The 20585-nt window shown below is 37.6% G+C and overlaps 1 protein-coding gene across 27 annotated transcripts in view; it reads right to left on the reverse strand.

The window, feature by feature from the left end:
* Positions 1 to 20585, reverse strand: part of ATP2B2 (ATPase plasma membrane Ca2+ transporting 2) — a 388530-nt gene that overhangs the window by 52229 nt on the left and 315716 nt on the right. For all 27 annotated transcript variants that reach the window (XM_065074475.1, XM_065074474.1, XM_065074486.1 and 24 more), the window contains 2 exons: positions 1847 to 2088; positions 1023 to 1257 (listed from right to left, as the gene is read on the reverse strand). In XM_065074475.1, coding sequence (XP_064930547.1) covers positions 1023 to 1257; positions 1847 to 2088 — 477 coding nt within the window. The remainder of the gene's footprint in view (positions 1 to 1022; positions 1258 to 1846; positions 2089 to 20585) is intronic.

Genomic DNA, 20585 nt, shown 5'->3' on the forward strand with positions numbered 1-20585 from the left:
CTTGCTTTTTGTCACATTAGAACCCACTCTTTTTGCGTAAGAGAAATGTGAATTATCTTTCAATGACCTTACTCCTTAATCACCTACTGAAATAACCAGAGAACGCAAGAGTGGATTTCTGGGAGCAGAGGAGCGTTACTCGCTGCCCCGGGTGCTCCAAACAAAGACAGTGAAAATGTCAGCACTTTCAGCTCTGGGACTTACCTTCTGCCACTGCTTCCAAACACTAAAATGGAATTAAATCTCCACTATCAAGATGAATTACCAATTACCATATACATAGGTCAAGAAAGTTTTTACCTCTTAATCTTTGAATTACTGGAGTCACATAATTTCCAAGTGGAGTAGCTGGCTTGTGCTTCCACTGTGCACACCCAATACTGATTTTCTCAGTTTAGTCGGGTTGAAATTTTAGTCATATTTTTACCAGCCATTTAGGTATACTATCCGTGAAATCTGCAGCCTTCCTGTGGCAGAGCTTTTCCTTGTCCAAATAAAATATTAAAACCATTTTTCCTGAGTAGCCACCCATCTTAAGAGAACCAGTAGGGTGGCCCCCGTTACAGTAAAACACCAGTCTCCAAGACTGTGCCATTTTTCTGGAAGGCGAGCACATTGCAGTTGTAATCGTGGCAAGTACAATCGCTGTGTGGCTTTACTTTCAGAGTTGTGTATCACCACATTACTTAAAGGAAAATTCTTTAATATCTGGAAGCGCAATAAAACTTGTGCTAATCAGTCTTCCTGAACACTACTCCTTAAGAGAAGGTTAAGTCATCTCAATCCTGGAAGTTCAACAAGCCCTATTTTGCTTTGTTTAAATATCAGGTGATTAATAGTTGATTTCTATCAAGTTAATTATTTGACTTTTTACCACGTAAAGTCTGTTTTTAAAGCTGTCTTCCACCTTCTTTAACAAAGCTAATTAAAAAGAAAAAAAAAATAAAAACTGCAAGAACTCTGTAGATCAATTTATGTTCAGTTCTCTGAAAAACGCTTTATAATGTCAGAAGTTGATATACCTCTGGCCTTACTGGGTCTTCAATGCCAACGACGCAAATGCAGGTCAGGTCAGACAAGATGTCGTTCTCGTTGTCCCAGTCAGGCTCTGGGCTGCTGCTGAAGTCTCGGAAGGCAACGCAGATAGTTCTCAGTCCATCACAGGCCATCGGTTCAATCACTTTCTTCACCATTTCATCTCGGTCCCGCGGTCTGAAGATACGCGGTTCACCAGCTGCATTAAGGATCCTGGAACATCTTTTTTTATTTATGAGAAGAAACAAAAATATAAAGTTGATAGTGTGATTTGTGGCAGTGATTTGCAAGACTGCTGAAAAGTATTCCCTTCTATCAGCTCATTTCATTCAACACTTTCCTTTTTTGATGCCACGTTTTAAATTTCTACTGTTAATTTCTAGATTAAGCAAAAAGATTCACTATTGAAATATCACAGAGTGTTTGTTTGTAACTTATTACAGTGACAACAGGAGCTCTTAATCCATTATTTCCTTAATACCCATGTAATTAATGAGCTGACAACTTAAAATGCAATTGAAAAATCCTTATTTTTCAAATAGGTTTAACATAAAGAATCCATTCATCAACTACCCAATGTAGACGCAGTTCTTTGGCTAGCCAGTGATACGAAAAACCAGCCAAACAGTTCTGCAAGAGCTGGTGCTTAAAAAAATGTAGAAAAAAATCAATACCAGTTCATACTACTAAAGAGTGTCATATTTCTACTGTAAGTAGAAAATTCCAAATACCAAAATCCCCACATACGTCTTATTAGTGTCAGAATGTTCTCCATTTTGGAAAAGCACAGCAATGAATCCACAGAACTTACTTCTTCAGAACAATTTCAGAAGCTCCTTTGCTGTACATTCGGAAACTACCATCCGGCATTTTAATGACAGTACTCATCGACTTCCTCACAGAGTTGAAGGTGTAAACTTTGTAGAGTTTCTCCTCAGGGATGAGGTTCCGAACAGGTTCATAATCCTGCTTCAAATCCAGGACGAAGCCCAAGAGGCCGCACTCCGTCTTGTTGCCCACCTGGCGAGGCAGCCCACCCTCCTTCTCTGGTGGCTGAAGAGAAGAAAAAAAGAGATATAATGTCTCTAATGATAAGCAGTACCCAGTGCACTCTGAAGAATTAATACCAAAGTTGCAGTGTACAGTTTAAGATCTGAAACTCTTAACTGCACAGTCAAGTGTCTCCTGATTTTTAAAAGCTCGCAGCTAATCCACAGAGCTGGAACAGACTTGAAGCACCCGCTCTCACAATGGGACAATTTCTCTAGACGCAACTACTTCTGGTCTCCTGCACTTCTTTTCGGTTAGCCATTGGTAGCTCAATAGCTTGTGATGGTTAGGAAACACATCATTAAAAATGAAGTAGTTTTCTTTAGTTCAAAAATAATTAATTCTCATTTGTCACAGAGTATTTCCTTTTCTCACTTGCTTAGCATTATATTGGTTTGCTGATACTCATGGTTATAATGGTGAGTTAAAGAAAGATTCTGTCCTTTTTTCTACTAGATATTTTTTATGTAAAAAAAAAATTCTGCATCTAATCAGTAAATCTCAGTGAAAAAGGCATTTCCAACAATCCACAAAATATTAGTTCTAAAAGTACCTGTTTCAAGAATTACCATTCTTTAGTCTGCTGCTTCAGACAATAAATGCTTTACATGTTAGAAAAAAATGGAGTAGGCTAAACATTTTGCAACTCCTGACAATTCTTTGTCCTTCTAAGGACAATGAAGGCTTTACCTTCCCATTCAAAATATAAAACATAAATATATTTCATGTACAAACTTTCTTGGAGGTGTAATGCACCTCAAACAAAACGTTCCTCTGCTGTCAAGACTCCAAATTGACTTGAAGTGACCCGTGTGTGAACTGTAGACTGGTGATAACCTACATTTTCTTCTACTCAGTAGAATTAGGAAAGTGTTGCTTAAGCTAGGGCTAAACTAGACATACGGGAACCCAAAGAAGGGAAAGTCCTTTCACAACTTTAATGTGCATCGAAAACAGGGTTTGATTTGACTCAAGACACAACTGTAAGTCATCACTTTCAATCTGACTTCTGCCTTATATTTTGCAGAATTAGAACTGCAGGACTATATTCAGAATCCATGCTTAACTTCATTACAGACTTGAAAATCCGGTGTACATTGGAAATAGGATTCATAGGTAGATGGAAGCCCATACATTGCCCCTCAGTGGGATGAGGGGTAACGTAGGGAATTATTAAAATTAAAAATCAGTAATCCAACTTAGATATTAATTCTTGCAATGAGTATGGCCACAAAAAGGGAAAAGGGAACTTTTAAGAAAGCATTAGCATGTAAGCAGGTATTCCAGAAAACCATCAGTTGCAGCTGGTTTGAAAATTAAGGTCAGATAGATACTAGTAGACTCATCTATAACTGAAGTAAGCAAATAAACACAGTTTTTCATAAGATTCACCTGTCACCAGGAAAGTACATACCCAGTGACATGCAGATTAATGTCATTTATTTTCAGAGAGATGCATCGATGGTGAGGAATACATAATAATCTAAAAATCTCTGTCTCAAAGAGATTTATCCTTCAAAGAAGAACGGTAACATCTTTCCTCTATATGAACAATCATTTTTTACTGAATTATATGGGTCATATTTGTGTTGCTATGACATTTTAGCATTACTCCAGGGTCAATGTAAAACACTGACACTCAGCAAAAATATTAATATGATATATTCATTTTATTGTACGGTATAACAACTTGCCCTGCAATAATCTCATTATGCTGTGATGTAACTTCCTTCTGGATTCTCAAATTCACTTAAGAATCCTTAATTTAAAACCCAAGAGCTTGTAGTTATGTGTATCTGGAAGGATTGTTACATCCAGTGGATACGGAAATCTCAGGAGTCAAAAAAAATACCCTTTAAAATACAGTTTTGTTTAAATAAATCAGATAAATTTTCATGGCATGGCAGGCAGGCAGTTCCTGAAACATGCCAAGAGCTTCATGTTTCTCAGAGCAACAGAGTCATCAAGTTCCCTGCCTGGGTAGTGGTGCTAGGAAAGACTGATTTCTTGGTGCACATCAGATGAAACTCTTTCCATTTTAGATCAAAACCCTCATTTATGCTTTGGCTCGCTCTGCCACTGAAGTCACTCAGTATCAACATTAACTTAAATATGAATGCGATCAAGCGACTAGCAAACACACACTGGAAACCAATGAAAGACTAAGTTCTTTTCATCAAAGACATACAATCCTAGACAATAGTTAATGTATATGTATGATTTCACCATGCCCTGATGTGAGTGGATACTGAGAAAATAAAAACCTACCCACATTTCACAATATATAAAACTAAATTTTAGGTGTCCTTCTAAAATTATATTTATTCCAACAAAAAGTAGATCACGCTCTCCTCTTCTTACTGCTGTCTAAAAATAGTCATGTTTTAGTGAACGTCTTTTGAATGTAAATACGTAAGCAAGGGAAAAAAAAAAACAGTGAAAAGAAAATGAACAGACATTTCAGAAAGGTTTCAAAATCTAACAAATGGCCACCTCCCTCTAGAGCAGCTGCCGTCCCCATGTTCTCTGTACGTTACATTATAATAAAGCATATGGTGGTGAGAGCTGGCAAGTAGCACTTCCTTCCCTGACTGCTTCAGCTCCCCAGCGACACGCCAAAACGGGTCTCCTTCCAGATTGGTCTTGACAACCCTTTGCAGAAGCTGCTGGCTTTTAAAACTTCCTACTGAGCTGTAGCTAAATTTATTTCTTGCTGAAACCTGCAGTTTATGGCACCTGGAAAACAATTAAAAGGACAGTCTGAAGGGGTTACTTTTGAATAATGAACTAGGAACAGCTTCATTGACTCCTCAGAGAATGAAAACCCTTCGACAACATTAGAGAGAAAGCCCTTGAATTGTGATTTGTAAATAGGAACTGAGTCTTTGTGAATGGCCTGTTCCTCCAGAGCTCAGTCACAAACTGTACGGTCTTCTAGCAGGAGACCGAGCCAAGATTCTCCTCCAGTAACAACTTTCTGCTGACCCTTTGATAATGTTTTCAAATGTATCTTCCAAGTCTTTATATTATTTAATAATAACAACATTACAATTGTAAGTAAATACTTGCATGTAAACCAAACTGCAGACAGATGTTAAAAAACCAGTTGTTACAACTATCATATCAAAATAGGTTTCTAGGCCAAAGTACAGCTGTCTTATTAAGGCTTAAAAAATAACCCAAAAGCTAGTACTAATCTAATACTGACTTGGGATTACAAAAGGAATTTTCAGAACTATTGTTTATTGACTAATAAACAGGTTAAGAAGGGAGAAAGGTAAAACCGTGGGTATAAGTTAAAAAGGTGCTTCAACTTTTAAAATAAGATTAGGAAATTATAATGCTTCTATTTCTACCATAACACTTGCTAAACTTCATCTTACTCATTGCTATTTTTGATGTTAAAAGAAAGGACCTGGCAAGAACAAAGTGGTCTTTCCAAATTAAAATGTTAGGATTTCATATACTATCTGCAGTCTTCACTTCAACTGAGACAGATTAATGCTGTTTGAAACACGATATTTTTATTTTTTAATTCCTAATACTGTAAAAAAGGAGAATTACTCCAAACTGTAGTACTAGCAAATTCAGATATATTTGAGTCAATGGTTTAACAGAAGGCATCTAAAACAAAATTAAAACATACTAAATTTCTAATCAAACGTATCAGCTTTTTGTAGATTCACGTTTATTCAACTGACTTCAAGCTAAACCAAGACAGACTTAAAAATGACTGCTTATCTTAGAGGAAAACATAAAAATTAAAGGAGTTCTTTTTAGCCAAGGATTAAGAATCTAAACCTTTGGTGACTAAACAAAGTTTGGAAGTACAAAGTGGGAAATTATTTCCGAAGATGTGCTCAAAATAAGAGCAGTAACACCAGACATCAGCTCTTCCAGCGTTCATTTATGATTTCTCTGGGATCTTGTTCCCACAGACCCTTCACCCCAGCTGTAATCTGCATTCTGAAGCCAAACACCAGAGACAAATTTGCTTTATCTTCTCTTTGGTTCTTTACTATTTGCTCTAAGAGTATTTCTTGGTTTCTAGCTGTATCGCCTCTGCATTACTACACACGAATGCAATAGAAACTGTCTTAAAGCTCGTCTGGAAACAGGCTGGTTTTGATATGCAGAGATTCTCTTACAGAAAATATTCTTCACTTTCATTTCCTGTTTCAAAAGCTTACTTAATAATCTTACCTGACTTTCTCCAGCCAATACTGTGGAACTTTCCTTTGGTTTTATCGACCTCCTGCCCAGGTTATACTTTCCACATTATCTCAGTGTCACAGCGCCCTGCTGGCTTTCCCAAGTCATTATACATGACCAGCATGACTATACATGACTAATTAACCAAACGCCAAACATTTTATTAGAATTCTTGAATAGTCTTATTCTAGATTAAAACAAAGAAAAACAAAATGGTGTCCGAGAAATAAATTTCATTACAAATACCTGGCATCAGCTCTATACTGTTAAAATGTTACAAATTTACTTTCTTAAGGTCTTTATTTAGGAATCAAAATTACTCTTTATATCTTATGCAGATTCTGGTCTTTGCCACCCTTGGGGACACATCTAGAATAGTATTATTGGCTTGACTGATGAGGAAGATCACAATTTGTCCTCAGACTGTTTTTAAGTAGTTTAAGTAGCTTTTTTCATGTTAATGATCAATAAGTTGTCTCTGTTTTACACAGAGCACAGAAAGCAACCTGCTTTCTCATAATACACATGCTTTTATAACTCAGAATCATCACTGCAAGGTGCAATGCTGTTGAAATACAGTTCAAGTCAGAAGTCAGTTTGAATTGGGGCCAGCATAAGGGATTGAAAAAGAACAGTTAACAACTTGGGGCTGCTGCATAATCATTTTGGCATCAGAACAGACAGACTGTGCTGACCTCACGTACCATTCGCAGCTCACTTGCTGGATTTAAAGCCCAACATCTAAAAGTTTAAAGGTTTGATTTTTTTTTTTTTTTTTTTGTAAATTATTCTTATGTACACCACTCAGTAGACTAACATAGGTCTTCCCATTCACTTATACTATGCCTGTTCATCAGAAAGTAAAATCTATCGCCTTTTTACCTTCAGAGGATTAAAAAACTTCATACACTAAACAGATACAGATTTCTTCCTTCATTTCAAGCTCAAGCAAAACATGTCAATTCCAAAGAACCGGAGGTCCGTATCCCTTAAGGATACTGAGCTTCTAAACTCCTGACTTTGATCAGTTTGCTCCATAATGCACCATCTTTTGGTTCCCATGATTACACATTCATCATTTCAAAGCTCTATTGTACATACATTTGGAGTTTGGCTCTAAACCAGATAACAAAAAATCTTTGGGAACCCTTTAATACATGTTGCACATGCTCTGGTAACAAAGACTGGCCATGTTTTCTAAATACAGCAGGATTTGTATTTCACATGGTTTAAATGGTGTTACACAGCACTGTATGGAAGCCAGAAAAATACTGTAGGGCAGCGTGTAATATGTTTTGAGGAACGCTAAAACAGCTCCTCCGAAATACAAAAGTTATGGGCTTAAACAAGAAATTAGACTGTGAAGGGTTTCTGACAGAGAGGAGACTCGTGGAAAAAATAAGACATTCACCACTAATGGTATAATATGTAACGTATTGGGCTCGGGGATTATCACTAACAAGTTTTGTAGGAAAAAGAATCAGACAGGAAGAATCAAACAGAAGGTAATAGGAGAAGGGAAAATGTTTTCAGTAAGTTCTCCCTTTATCACCAAGTCTCTCCCTTTTTCTTTAAACACTGCCTACATGATACAGACACACATCTCCATCACAGGCAGGAGGACATGGAGCGTTTGAATCCAAAACCAGAGGAAGGAACAGGATTAAGAGAAATGAAATGCTTTTACATGGATGTGTATTGGTAATCAAGCATGCCAGCAGTATTCCTTAGCATAAAAAAGACTAAAACAAAGGAGAGTGTAGAGAGGGAAATGATAAATGGATCACATGAACAAATATCTGAAATGTCACCATCGCTGACCTGTATTGATGTGTGTCCCATATTTCTATTTTGAAAAGACTGGAAAAGGGGACACAACAGGTAATTCCTTTTCCTTCCCGTTATCCACAAAACCCTAATATTAATATCCACAGCTGCTCCGTTTCATGGGCACCAGCAGCCACCATCATCAGTCTAGTGAAATCAAGGCAATTTATTCTAAATCCTGATGGACAGGCACTGATTTCTTAGCCAGCCTGATGCGCATTCCAGATCTAGACAACCTAAAACGAAAGCACTTGAAACATGTTTCAGCACTCACAGGAGAGATAAAATCTGAAGACTGAAATCAGAAAAATAAACAATAATATTGTTTAATAATAAAGTTACCCGTTGGAAAGCTGTTACGTCCTACCAGTGGCCGGTGAGGCTGCGCGCTCCCCCAACCAGCCTCCGTCCAGCCCCTCGTTCCCATCTGCTGGGTGCAGGCAGCAGCCTCACGTCACTTAGACTTCTATGCCACAGTAAAATTGTAGTCTCAAAGTACATTTATATTGCATGTCTAGCCTGAGTCAGGACCCCAATTTGCTGGCAGTTCAAACTGTTAAAGCCATAAGATAACCTTCACATCCCTCATGGTTACAGATTGCCCAGGACATCCTGCTGAGCCCAGTGACACCATCTCAGCAAGAAACGAGTAGCAATGAAAAAGCAGTTTAACAGCGTTCCCTGTCACCCGTCAGACACGTGTGGCACCCTCCTGCTGACACTGAAGTTTTGACCCTGTGTAGAGTGTAAAAAACAATATAGCTGTACAGCCAGAAAGATAGAATTATTTAGGTACAACTGGCATAACTAGATCTACCACAACAGTTGGAGGACAGTCAAATCCAGGCTTCCTACAAAAGATTAGCTCTGATGCAGGACATTGATTCAATTTTTAGGAGGATAATTATTTAATAATTTTTTCTACTCTGAAGACAGACTTGAAAACGATGCAACAATTTATTTAATTAACACAGTGCTGTGGTATCATCTAATTCTGATTGCTAGCACTTGAGATGGTACAAAAATAGTTTATTTTGAACATTTCTTGTTTCCTCAAATAATAACAAGGCAATAATCATATAAAAAGGGGCCAGCTGTAATTATGTAAGGTATCAGTGTGACATTTCCTACCAACACGGCGAAATTCAGAGATCAGCAGTGATGTGGCTGAGTGAATATGGACTCACACTTGTTTCAGCTCACATAACAGGAACAAGTGAAAAATGATACTATCCATAAATTCCTCCAAGAGTGATTATGAAAGAAGATGAAATTATGCATGAAGAACAGACTGAAATGCTGGTGTGACAGTCTCAACTCCCTCTCTCACTGACTTACCTATTTTTACATTCAAAGAAAGCTAACACTTTGCCCTCAATTTTAATAGCAAATAATTAAATTACCCTTTTTGTTTGAAGGACAACTTTACCTTTGATTCAGTTGAATAATAAAAGGATAAAGCAAAAAAATACTACCACAAACATGAAAACCCTTTATTCTTCTCACTAGCTAAAGGCAAAAGATGGATACCACAGTTTTGCACGTTTTTCAGAGAATTAGAGTAGTTGAGGTGGTAGGCCCCAGCCTCCCCCTTTTGGGAGCCCATCTAAACCCAGTGCCATGGCCGAAGGTGCCACTACAACAGGTCACCCAGGGCTGGTGTCCAGTGGGGTTTAAATACCTCCAGGGATGGAGACTCCACAACCTCTCTGGGCAACCTGTGCCAGTCTTTGCCCACCCTCACAGTTTTCCCATCTTTAAATGGAATTTTCTATGTTTATTTGCTCTCTTTCACTGGGCACCGAGAAGAGTCTGGCTCCATCGTCCTTATTCCCTCACATCAGGTATTCATACACATGGATAATGTCCCCCGAGCCCTCTCCAGGCTGAACAGTCCCAGTTTTTTCAATCTCCAACTTGCACGTCCAGCACTCAGCCCCACCATCCACATCTTTAATGACGTGCAACAGTTTTGGCCGCCCCTACTGATCACTGGGATACACCATCGGTGATCGGCTTTCAGCTGGACTTCGGTATCACGGTGCCCAGGCACCAGCACTTCACGCAGGTTTCCCTCTACTTCACTGCCCACTTCTCTAGTCCATACATCATCTGTTCTTTCATTCACTCTCAAGAACAGAGGATGCAAGTTAAAAATGCAGGCAAAACATTTATGTTGTCTGTGCATAAATTTTCAGACATGCAAAATGTTGACACATGTGAGCAATTTGCAATATTCATATGAGAATATTACTAGATAGAAAGAACTTGTTAGAACTAATTAAAACAAAATTGCTAATTCCTTGAGCTTCGCAACCAGAAAAACAGTAGGATAGCTATAGCAGAAGCAATATTGGAGGTAGTTAACAAAGCTAAATTTAACTACATTTATCTATGTAATTAATTAAATTGGGCCCAGAGCAGGATTTCTGATTAGGAAAACATTAACTGATTAAAAAAAAAATAATAATACTGTTGTAGGAAAATAGGAAATTAGGATTTTTAGGACCTTTTTTGAAATACCTTTTCATAAAGTCCAGCACATGTAACTAAACAATACTTATTCTAAGGAACCAAACATTGGCAAGTATATTATATTTATACATTACAGTTCATTAGCAACTCTGTAATCAAAAGATGTGCCACATGGGTTGTTTTCATCTCTCTAATTTCAACCTTTTCCTTCTTGTAATAAATAAGTCTACATTTCAAGATTGAAATAATTAAAATAGAAGGTTGGATGTCTTTTAATTTAAAAAATGAAAATTATTAAAAAAAAAACCCCTCTCGATTCCAAAAGACAATAATTCATGGCTGAATTTAAAGAGATACATTAATACACAGCATTACAGTGCAAGGAATGAACTCTGCCTTGTTATGACACTACTGATTTAATCACAGTTATGATTAGGATACTCCAGCCTTAGTGTTTCCAGATGAGATTGAACTGAATTTTACAGACACAGATTTTTTCTCCAGATTTGCCCCAGATGTTATTCATCTGTATTTAGTGACTCTCCTATTGGTACTGATCAAAACCATTCATATGTTCCATGGTAACATATTACTTATTGAATAATTTGGTTCTCTAATTTTGAAAATTACATATTTCTTTTCTAAATCTGGACACTAGACCCCTCCACTCGTGTGGTTTTGAACGGTCCTATTCACAGGGAACTGGCAAACGTTCCATTTATACTAGTGCATGGCAGCTTTGTTTAAGTGCAAGAACAACTGTTGACAAGTACCCTATGTAATCAGAATAATTAAACACAGCAATTGTTATTAACTTCAATTAACAACCAATTTGCTTTAAATATAGACTTAGTACAAAGTTTCAGGTCAAGCTAGTTAAAAAGAAAACACCAAGAGCGTGTTTTCCCCCTATTACCAATATCATTAGAACGCAGATCAGAGTGACAAATGTGCCATTTCTAAACCAAATTGATTAACATTAAGAACAGATTAACAGATTTTATAACTTTCTGATAATTTGTTCCATATATTTGGCAAAAGCTTGCTGTATTTTCAGGAATGAAATCAGAACATTTTTATTTAAGTGCAAAAGAGAAACTGCACTTAATTGCGCAGTTGTAATTGGTACCTCCATAATTACAACCAAACATCTGCTACCTTGATTTTAGATCTATTAGACTGAGGTTTTGCTGCAGTCTGATATTCTGGCTTCCCAAGTGTTGCAGACAGAAAAACCACAGACAGAAGACAAACTGTGTAACGTTGAGCTGGTCGGGTAGTGAAAATTAATTTGAAGACAACATCTGCAGTTTAAAAAGTATATTTCCAAATTAGAATCAATGCTAAGGATTTACATGCTTTTGCCAACACTAAAAGCATTAAGACATCTGCTTTAGGGCTGAAACCTCGTCTTTTAGATTTGAGGAAATAAAGCTGCATTTTCTTTAGTTATAGCAGTGATCTAATGAGCAATTGTACATGTGGAAAATGTCCTCGGAGCCACTCTAGTACCTGCTTCAGTCATCTCAGCATTTGTCTCCCTAGCAGCTCAAGACCTTCTCTCAGCAAGGCTGCCTGTGAAAACCTTACTCAACATTTATGAACATATCACCATCAAAACTCCAGTTACATAATCTTGCTCACTTTCAATTAATTAGTTAACTCTCTTCATCGAAATTAATCACATTTTTAAAAGCACCTCCACTAGTAGTCTGAAGCGCATCTCACACATGCTTTCTACTACCCATTGTACGTGAATTTCGGCCATAAAGTTGCAAAATGCACACCATCTATCCCGTTATTTAAATATACCAACTCTCATTTTAATTTGCATAACCTTCTCTGTGCTTTTTACTAATTAGAACTGGAAATAGTTTTGTGCACTGTAGACATTAAATCAGCATTTTGGGCTAACAAATTGGAAAAAAATGAAAACAAAACAACCAGCCAAAAAAACCCCCAACAACAAACAAACAACGCACAGAAAAACCCCACAAAACAAAAACCTAATCACAAAAAACCACCAACACAAAACACACACAGTGCCAGTACCTGAAAAATGTGTACTGTGGTAATGGACACACTGTATAATAATTTAATCATAACATTACAAAGCCGAAAACGCATGGCCTTTGGATACGCACATCGAAAGCCTGAATTTTAACAAAAGAAATAGTCTTTACAGGTAGTTATCTGCACATACAGTCTTCATTTGCGTAAACTTATCGATACTTTGGATTTTCTACTTTTTGACTAAATAAATCTCGGATAGGAAAATTAAATATACAGAAAGACCAAACCAAAGTGAAAAATCAGTCTTAGTACATACTGCCTTTCTGGTTGCAGCACAATTATAAACAATATGTATAGTTAAGAAGCTAAATTTAGTAAGTGCATAGCAAATCCAGCCACACAACACATAAAAGGAAGGTTTTTTTCACTTGACTTAAGCTACTGATTATAGCCCATCATATTAATAATTACAGATCTTCTCTGTTAATAGTACTCATTTCCAGAGAAAGGAAAAGGGTTCTTTAAACATCCATTTCTAAATGAGTCCACACCCACTAAGCAGCTATTTCACTCTACCATACAAAATGTACTCCTCTTTAAATCTATATTAACACATATCAGCTGAAATTACTTTTAATTTGGTTTTGGTTAGTTAGGAGTTGTTTTTTTGATAGCCAAATGCATAAGCTCAAGTGTATCTAATATGTTATAGCAATGCTTATCTAATATTTTCTCAGAGGGATTTTTTTGCATGATTGATGGGGTAATGTTTGAGATGCATTACAAATTCAGTCCTCTGGCCAGTGCCTCTCCTTGCCAGGATGCTGAGAACGATGCCTTTGCTGGGCAGAAGAGCAGACTCTTGAAACTGCAGCCAATTTTTATCTGATTATTCATTCAGAAGGAAATGGAATTGATGGAGAGGTCGAACATACTGTCCTTTACAGGAAAATTCTCCCAGAAATACTTGCCTCTCACTTCTTCCAGATCTCTAGCCCTAGTAAACCAGCGCTGAGCGCCGTCAGCCCTTCTCCTCTGGAGTGAAGGGAGATGTAAGGTAACTTCATTCTCTGCTCACTTGAATGTGTAAACCTCAGAAAAATAACAGTGGCATCAGAAATATGCAGTGGAACTTCCTAACATGTTCAATACTTTCATTCCATATTACAAATAATGAGCTACATCTACTGCCCAACACGCATTGGCAATTCCAGTGTCTCCACGAGGACTCACCAACAGTCAGCCGCACTCCTGCTGCGTGTGTGTGCACTTACACACCTGAGGCAGGTTTGCAGTAGTCCTAAATTTTTAAAACTTCCTGCTAGAAGCTTAATTCTTCCATGCAAGGTCTCTGCCAAAACAGGTCTGTCGTTTGTTCAATGATGCTGAGGAGCAGCGTAGTTCTGACTGCGTTACAACACTCTCGCAACCTTTCCTTTGAAAACTTGCCGTTTCCCTGCTAGACTCCAGCTGGGAAAAGGATTTTATGTAATGGATGCCTTCTGCCTTCTGTCCATCAAAGTCACCCGGCCCTGAGAAATCAGATCTATCAAAGCCATATGCCTTGCAGAAGTCAGCGCCCTTTGCGGTTTGCTCAGGGTCTGTGGTTGCAGTTCTGCAGAGCCCCATTCATTCTGGAGATGTCTCCAGCATATCTGGCACCGTCTCTAAAGGGAGAAAGGCCACTGTTTTTGGACACCTTCCCACTCATTTGTAAATAACACAGAAATACGACTGATTGGAATGCAGAGGAGCCAGGAGCTTCATGTACAAGTAGGGAAAACTGGAAGCTTGAAAGAAAAATTAGTAGAGGTGGGCAACCTGCAGAAGAAAGCAGGAGCTGCAGTTTGAAGCACAGGTTTTACTGGATATTTAATACCAACTTTCTAGGACTAGCTGTGACTAAAAGAAAAATAGTATTTTGCTTACATTAACAGAAATATAATAAATCTTTTTAAGTGCAATTCCATTCGCAAAGAATAGCAATGCCAAGTTGATTTGTAAAGTAACTCCTGCGCATTTATTGCTCTGGAATTAGCAAGATGTTTTCACTCATATACTTCACTGTTGATCCATTGTATTTCAGGCACTGTACCAGCTGACTTTTTGGGGGTTGGTTTCTGTTTTGGTTGTTCGGTTTGTGTTTTGGTTTAGTTTGTTTTGTCTGAGTTCTGAGAGTAAAAAGAAAACTTACTAAAAGCTATATATTATATAATACATATTTATGTAACATATATCTGAAAGAAAATTAATGCCCTATTTTGTTACGAGGTAGTTCACCCACCACATTGTTTTCTAATAAGCTTGTTTGTGAATCTTCCTTTGATGATAAAACCACTGCCATTTTCTATAAATTATTGCATTTGAATTATTATCTTCCTGTTCCTGATGACAGAGAGTACAAAGAAAACCTCCACTAAAACAGACGTGCCTGAAGTGATTTACACCCACTCAAGTAAAAATAATAAAAGCTCCCATCAGGAAAACATGTTTCCTGAAAATACCCCCACCAAGTGTTAACAGTAAATTCTAACCAGCACATCAGTTGGATCCAAATGCGATGACTTCAGCTCAGTAGGGTACCACAGGCATGAAAAGAAGTACATATAAAATGATCAATTGTGCCAACATAATTTATTAAAAACCAAACAAAAACCTAAAACTGATGAGACAACAATAAGCAATATCTCTATATCTAGATGAAAACACCTTGGAATACCTTGCAGGAAACACTGGCTTTTAAAGGCTGCTTTCGTCAACAGGCCTATTTGGAAATAGCTGGCAGTTATTTCTATAAGTGAATCATCTTATGCCAGTACAAGATGAGTGGAAAATAAGAACATGAAAGTAGGATAATAACGTAAAAGAAAATCCTATGCAAGGTAATAGGAAAAACATTCGTTGCACCATAGCAAGTAAAAAATCTAATTTACTCATTTTCATACAAGCAAGCAGGAAAAAAAAAAAGCTAATGTGTTAAGTGATATTATGGTAACAAAAAGCTTCCAAGTGACTGTCACTCCCATTTATCATCTTGCAGTGATTATCCATTCCAACAGGAATAAATGGGATCTGCAATTACCAAACTGCGACGGCAAAGAAGGGCAGTATGAAGGAGGTTTTTATTGCCCTGTTTTCTGTCACATGAAGAACGAAAATAAATAAATATCATTTATCTTGATCATAAACTTTCAGATAGTATGGGAATCATTTTTCTGCTACATTCTACAGTGCAGGATTATTTTATTTATCCATCTTCTCGTCCTTTGTTGCTGAGGCAGAGCAGTCACCCCTCTGACAGAAAAGGAGATGAGGAACAAAGAAGATGAGCTGTCAGGAGCTGCAGTCCTGTGGCCAAGTTCATTTACAATTACAGCTCACTGCGCAATGAGAACTTCAGCAAAAGAACTCGTGCTATCTGAGGACATTTATCTCACCTTGTCTACCTATTGCCGTGCTGTGGGGAAACCTGCCTTGCCTCTGCCAACCTGCCCACTCGTGAAGACACTTCCAGGGGGTTTAATGACGTCAGGAGCAGATTTACAGGACGTCTCCCTGATCCCTCGTTGCCCCACAGCCACAGCAGCTTTCTGGGCAGCTCATCCCATTCAACCCCTCGCATACAACTCTCAAAAAAGGAGACTTTATTAAAGCCAAGCTTTTTGCTGGCAAGACAAAGCCCCTGCACCCCCAGGGCAGAAAGCCAATGACTGGGACAACATGTCCGATGCCGGACACATACAAGTAGCCTTTTCTAAACACAGTCATTTCAATTATTAACTCCATAGCTAATTTAGTGAGAAAAGCTACATTTGTACCTCTTACTATATAAATCTTCAATGCCAAGCGATGTATGCAGATCATTATTCTCTGCTAATTACCATTCCTAGAAGCAGAGACAATTAACTACGTGATCTATTATCTCTAATAATTATTATTTACACATTAAACAATATGGACGCTATAGGTTGTTTTTTTCCTGCCTAGTTTATTATCAGAAAATGCTTACCAAGGACTACATGAAAATGCTTTAAAGAAAACATTGTTGGGGATTTTTTAGTGATGATTGTCTTGCTTATATATAGAAAGATCCTTTGGCCTGCAGTGCCTGCTCCCATCGATAACATGTATCTACATTATACAGTTGCGTAACACTAGGAAAAAATATGGAAAATGAGATAAACATAGAAATTTACCTATAATTGTAATCATTTTGCCTATGAAGTAAACACTCTTACAAAACATACTGGTTTTTAGAAATCAGTTCAATCAGATTTTTTTTATTTTATGTTAAATGGCTCAAATGTACCATTTAGTGGGAGATTCAGAAATACTCCAGATAAGATTTTAATGCTGTCTACTGAGCACTTTAAAAACAAGGGCATATACAATTTTCACAAATTTCCACTACCAAACTAACATGCTGAAAGCGGTCAATAAAAGACCAACAGGACTATCCTCAAGTTACTGCTAAGACAGCCTTCCTGACCTCCCGTCACACCCGACTGGAAGATGCCACCTTGAAAATAACACATCGATTTTGTGCAAAGCAGATTTACCTCTGTGTTTCTCCTCATATCAATACATTTAGTAACTTATTGTACCCTGGAGATTGCAGAGCACACACTGTAAAACCTGGAGCAGAGTTTCATGAGTTCATGCAAACCCACTTATTATTCTTTTTCAGACAGTGAAAAAATTAGTGTCTTTGAATTTCTACACCACTTCACCAACCTGCCAGCTGAGGATTCTCTTCTCAGTACCTTTTTGCATGACATTTTACGGCCGGTTTTAAGCACACTAGAAGATTTTGCCATTCCAACAGGTACAGTGCAGGAAGACAATTCAAACCTGTTGCTCCCTCCTCCTCTCGCCTCCCTCAGCCAAAACCAGATGACACTCAGGACAGACGAGCCCAGTGTCATTTCATGGGCTAAGGTGCAAAAATGCAAAGGTCTCACTGTTTACTGATTTCCAGGAGTATTATATAAGGATCAAACCTTCCACAGACCTATCCTTCGATAAAATGGCTGTCAGCATCACTCCTCCTCCCCATCCTTCTCAACCGCAAAATACAAATTACTGAAATCATGACACATTATCTAAAGGAAAATGCTGGAAGAAAGAAAGATGAGGTAACAAACAAACAAACCAACCAAACAACAACAACAAGGAAAAACAACCACCACAAAAACCCAACCAACCAACAAAAAACCCCAAACAATCAAACAAGCCAAACCATAATTTAGACCAGGCTATTTACTTGGGCTCTCATTATCCTTACTAATATTTTCTTACCACTTCAGTCCCCATTCCTGTCCTCATTTTTTGTGTATTTGTTTCTTGTTTGTTTGTTGGTTGGTTTGGTTTTGCTTTGGTTTTTGTGGTGTTTTTTTGTTTGTTTCCTGTTTGGTCGGTTGGTTTGGTTTGGTTGTTAAGTATCTATTGGAACACTCTTAGCAGCAATGGGTGAACTTAAATGGATAAAATAAGAGATGACCCGAACCTTCATGCACAGTAAAAACAAATGGTAATTTTATCTGTATTGTAACACAAAGAGCTTGAGAATAGTTTTTAAGAAAATGGTAACTGAGAGTAAAAATACCTTTCCAATTCGAAATACCAAAATAACTAAAAACCTAGTTTGTAAGCTAAAAGCTATTTTCTCATGGATCTCTTTTGAATAAAGAAGAGAAATCTAGTGACATCCAATAGCAGTTTCATTTAGCATGACTGCCCTTGGCAGACAGCTGCAATGAAGTAAAGACTCTTTTGCTGTTGCCTCAGGAAACAGAAATTCTGCTGATTTTCTGTTGATAATCTCATCTATTGGGTTTTGAGCTGTGCGTACAAAACGAAATAACCAATCTTTCCTAAACAGTGGAAGGGAGTGAATGTTTTGCACTTTCCTGGGACACTGTCTTTTTTCCTTTAAGATCCTCAGTTAAAGGATGCCGCTACATTGCGCCACATACTGTGCAATGATACTCCAGATTGTGAGAACTGAAAACAGTCCTCCTGATGCAGATCCAGACATTCACCTAACACAGGCATAAGTAGCTTTTTTGCTCCCTGGGCATCTCTCAAGTACCAAATGAAATGCCTGTGCGACATCCTAACAATAATGGGTTCAGCTGGGTCTTTTCCACTGGTGGTGAAAATTACTCAACTAAATACTAATTGTGATCTCTTCTTAATAAGAAGACATTATACCCATCCACCTAGCATGTCATTGATACCCCCTGACAGTTTTCAGGAAATTAGAAGAAACAGAAATACTTGACTAATTAAAACTGAATTTATGCAAGCGAGAGCTCAATAGAAGAGTACAAATCACTAGTTATGGTATTTGGAGGCTCTATTTCTTATTGCTCCATGATATTCAAGATCAATGAACTTCTGCTCCAAGTACAATCAAAACATTCCCAAAATGCAAGTTTCGTTTTCTGAGTAAGAGACGCTTTACAGGCCTCATCACAGCTCACAGGCAAAATGTACGAAGCCTCATTTTTACCTCCATGTATGAACGCTATCTAAAACACCAATGCTGGGAAAGCAGCGTTTTCTGGAGAACAGCTTCACAGAAATAGCGCAAAAGCTGCATGAAAGCTGCTCTGAAGCTGACGGAATGCAAATCAGCTCACCCAGTAACTTAATCCTTGGGAAGCATTAAAAAGAACTATATTTAATGATGCTATTGTTCAGTTGGAATCGTTTGTGTTTAATTTCTCAGGGAAATTAAAATCCTTTATCCCAAGCAGTGGTATTATTTTCTTTTTATATTTTTATCAATGGTTCGATTGCCCCTTAATCAAAAGACAATGCAAGGGGGAATATTTCTCATTTAGCAGATCATCTTGACTAATTTTATGGTCCCATATGTGATCACTCTGAACAGAAGTTCATACAAAGTGCAATTTACAGCACGCACATAACTAGATGACTAAAAATAGAATATGTAAAATTCAATCTTAGCGACATAACACTTATATGCCCTTTGGGTTTGAGCTGATACTCAGAATTTGATTAAACAGGCTCTAAGAATGAGTGCACAAGCGTGCATTCAGTATTAGCAGCCAGAAAAAGAATTCTGTGTACTTCATCCTGGAAGCAACTCCCTTACCTATTTTTTACTGTATTTATTTATGATTTAAAATGAATGAGGGCTATGAAACAACACCTTGTATCTTAAACTTTAGCTTAAGGTTGTTAAAAACAATTAATAAAAGGAACTCCTCTGATACTGGAGTTGATATCCTTATGGGGTCTATAGTGCAAGGCTTGATCTTATTATGCTGTTCTAATAGCTAAGAAATAATCTTTCGTTTTGCACAGGTAAGTTCAAGTTCATGCCTGCCATGCGTCCAGCACAAAGGGGATTTCCAGAGGATTCACCCATTTATCAGTTTTACAGAGAGCTTTACAGTCTGTGTAAAGCTAGAAAAGAACTGAAATAATGGAATATTTACTCTTTTTAATAGGTACACAAAACTAATTTCAACAAGAATCAATAAAGTCCAGTTGAAAAAAAAAATAATAATAAATTTGTTAAGACCAAAGCAAAATGTTAGAACTGCTATTGACTAGAAATCTTTTGGTCACATGAAACAATTGAAAAAATGAAAGCACAAGAGAAAGAACATTAAACTTAATCTTATAGATACAACGCTCTGGAAAACCTGATGCCTTCCTCAGAAACCTAAAATCTATGGTATGGAAGTCCAACAGAAGCACTTTGTCACCAGGTTTGATCTCAAGCACTGCGAATGAACCACAGAATATGAGACAAATGAAGAACCTGTGGCAGCGAGTCCTGCTCTGGCAGTCACATGGGACCGACCTACCAAGCCAACAGTGATACAAACACACATTTATATAGCTACCTAGTCTCCTTCGTCCTAATTTGTCTCTATTACCTTGTCTTAATCCCAGCCTGTGTGTTGAGGATGACTTTGGTTCTTCTTCTACACGAG

Source organism: Columba livia, chromosome 10, assembly GCF_036013475.1.
Source record: "Columba livia isolate bColLiv1 breed racing homer chromosome 10, bColLiv1.pat.W.v2, whole genome shotgun sequence".
Taxonomy (NCBI): domain Eukaryota; kingdom Metazoa; phylum Chordata; class Aves; order Columbiformes; family Columbidae; genus Columba; species Columba livia.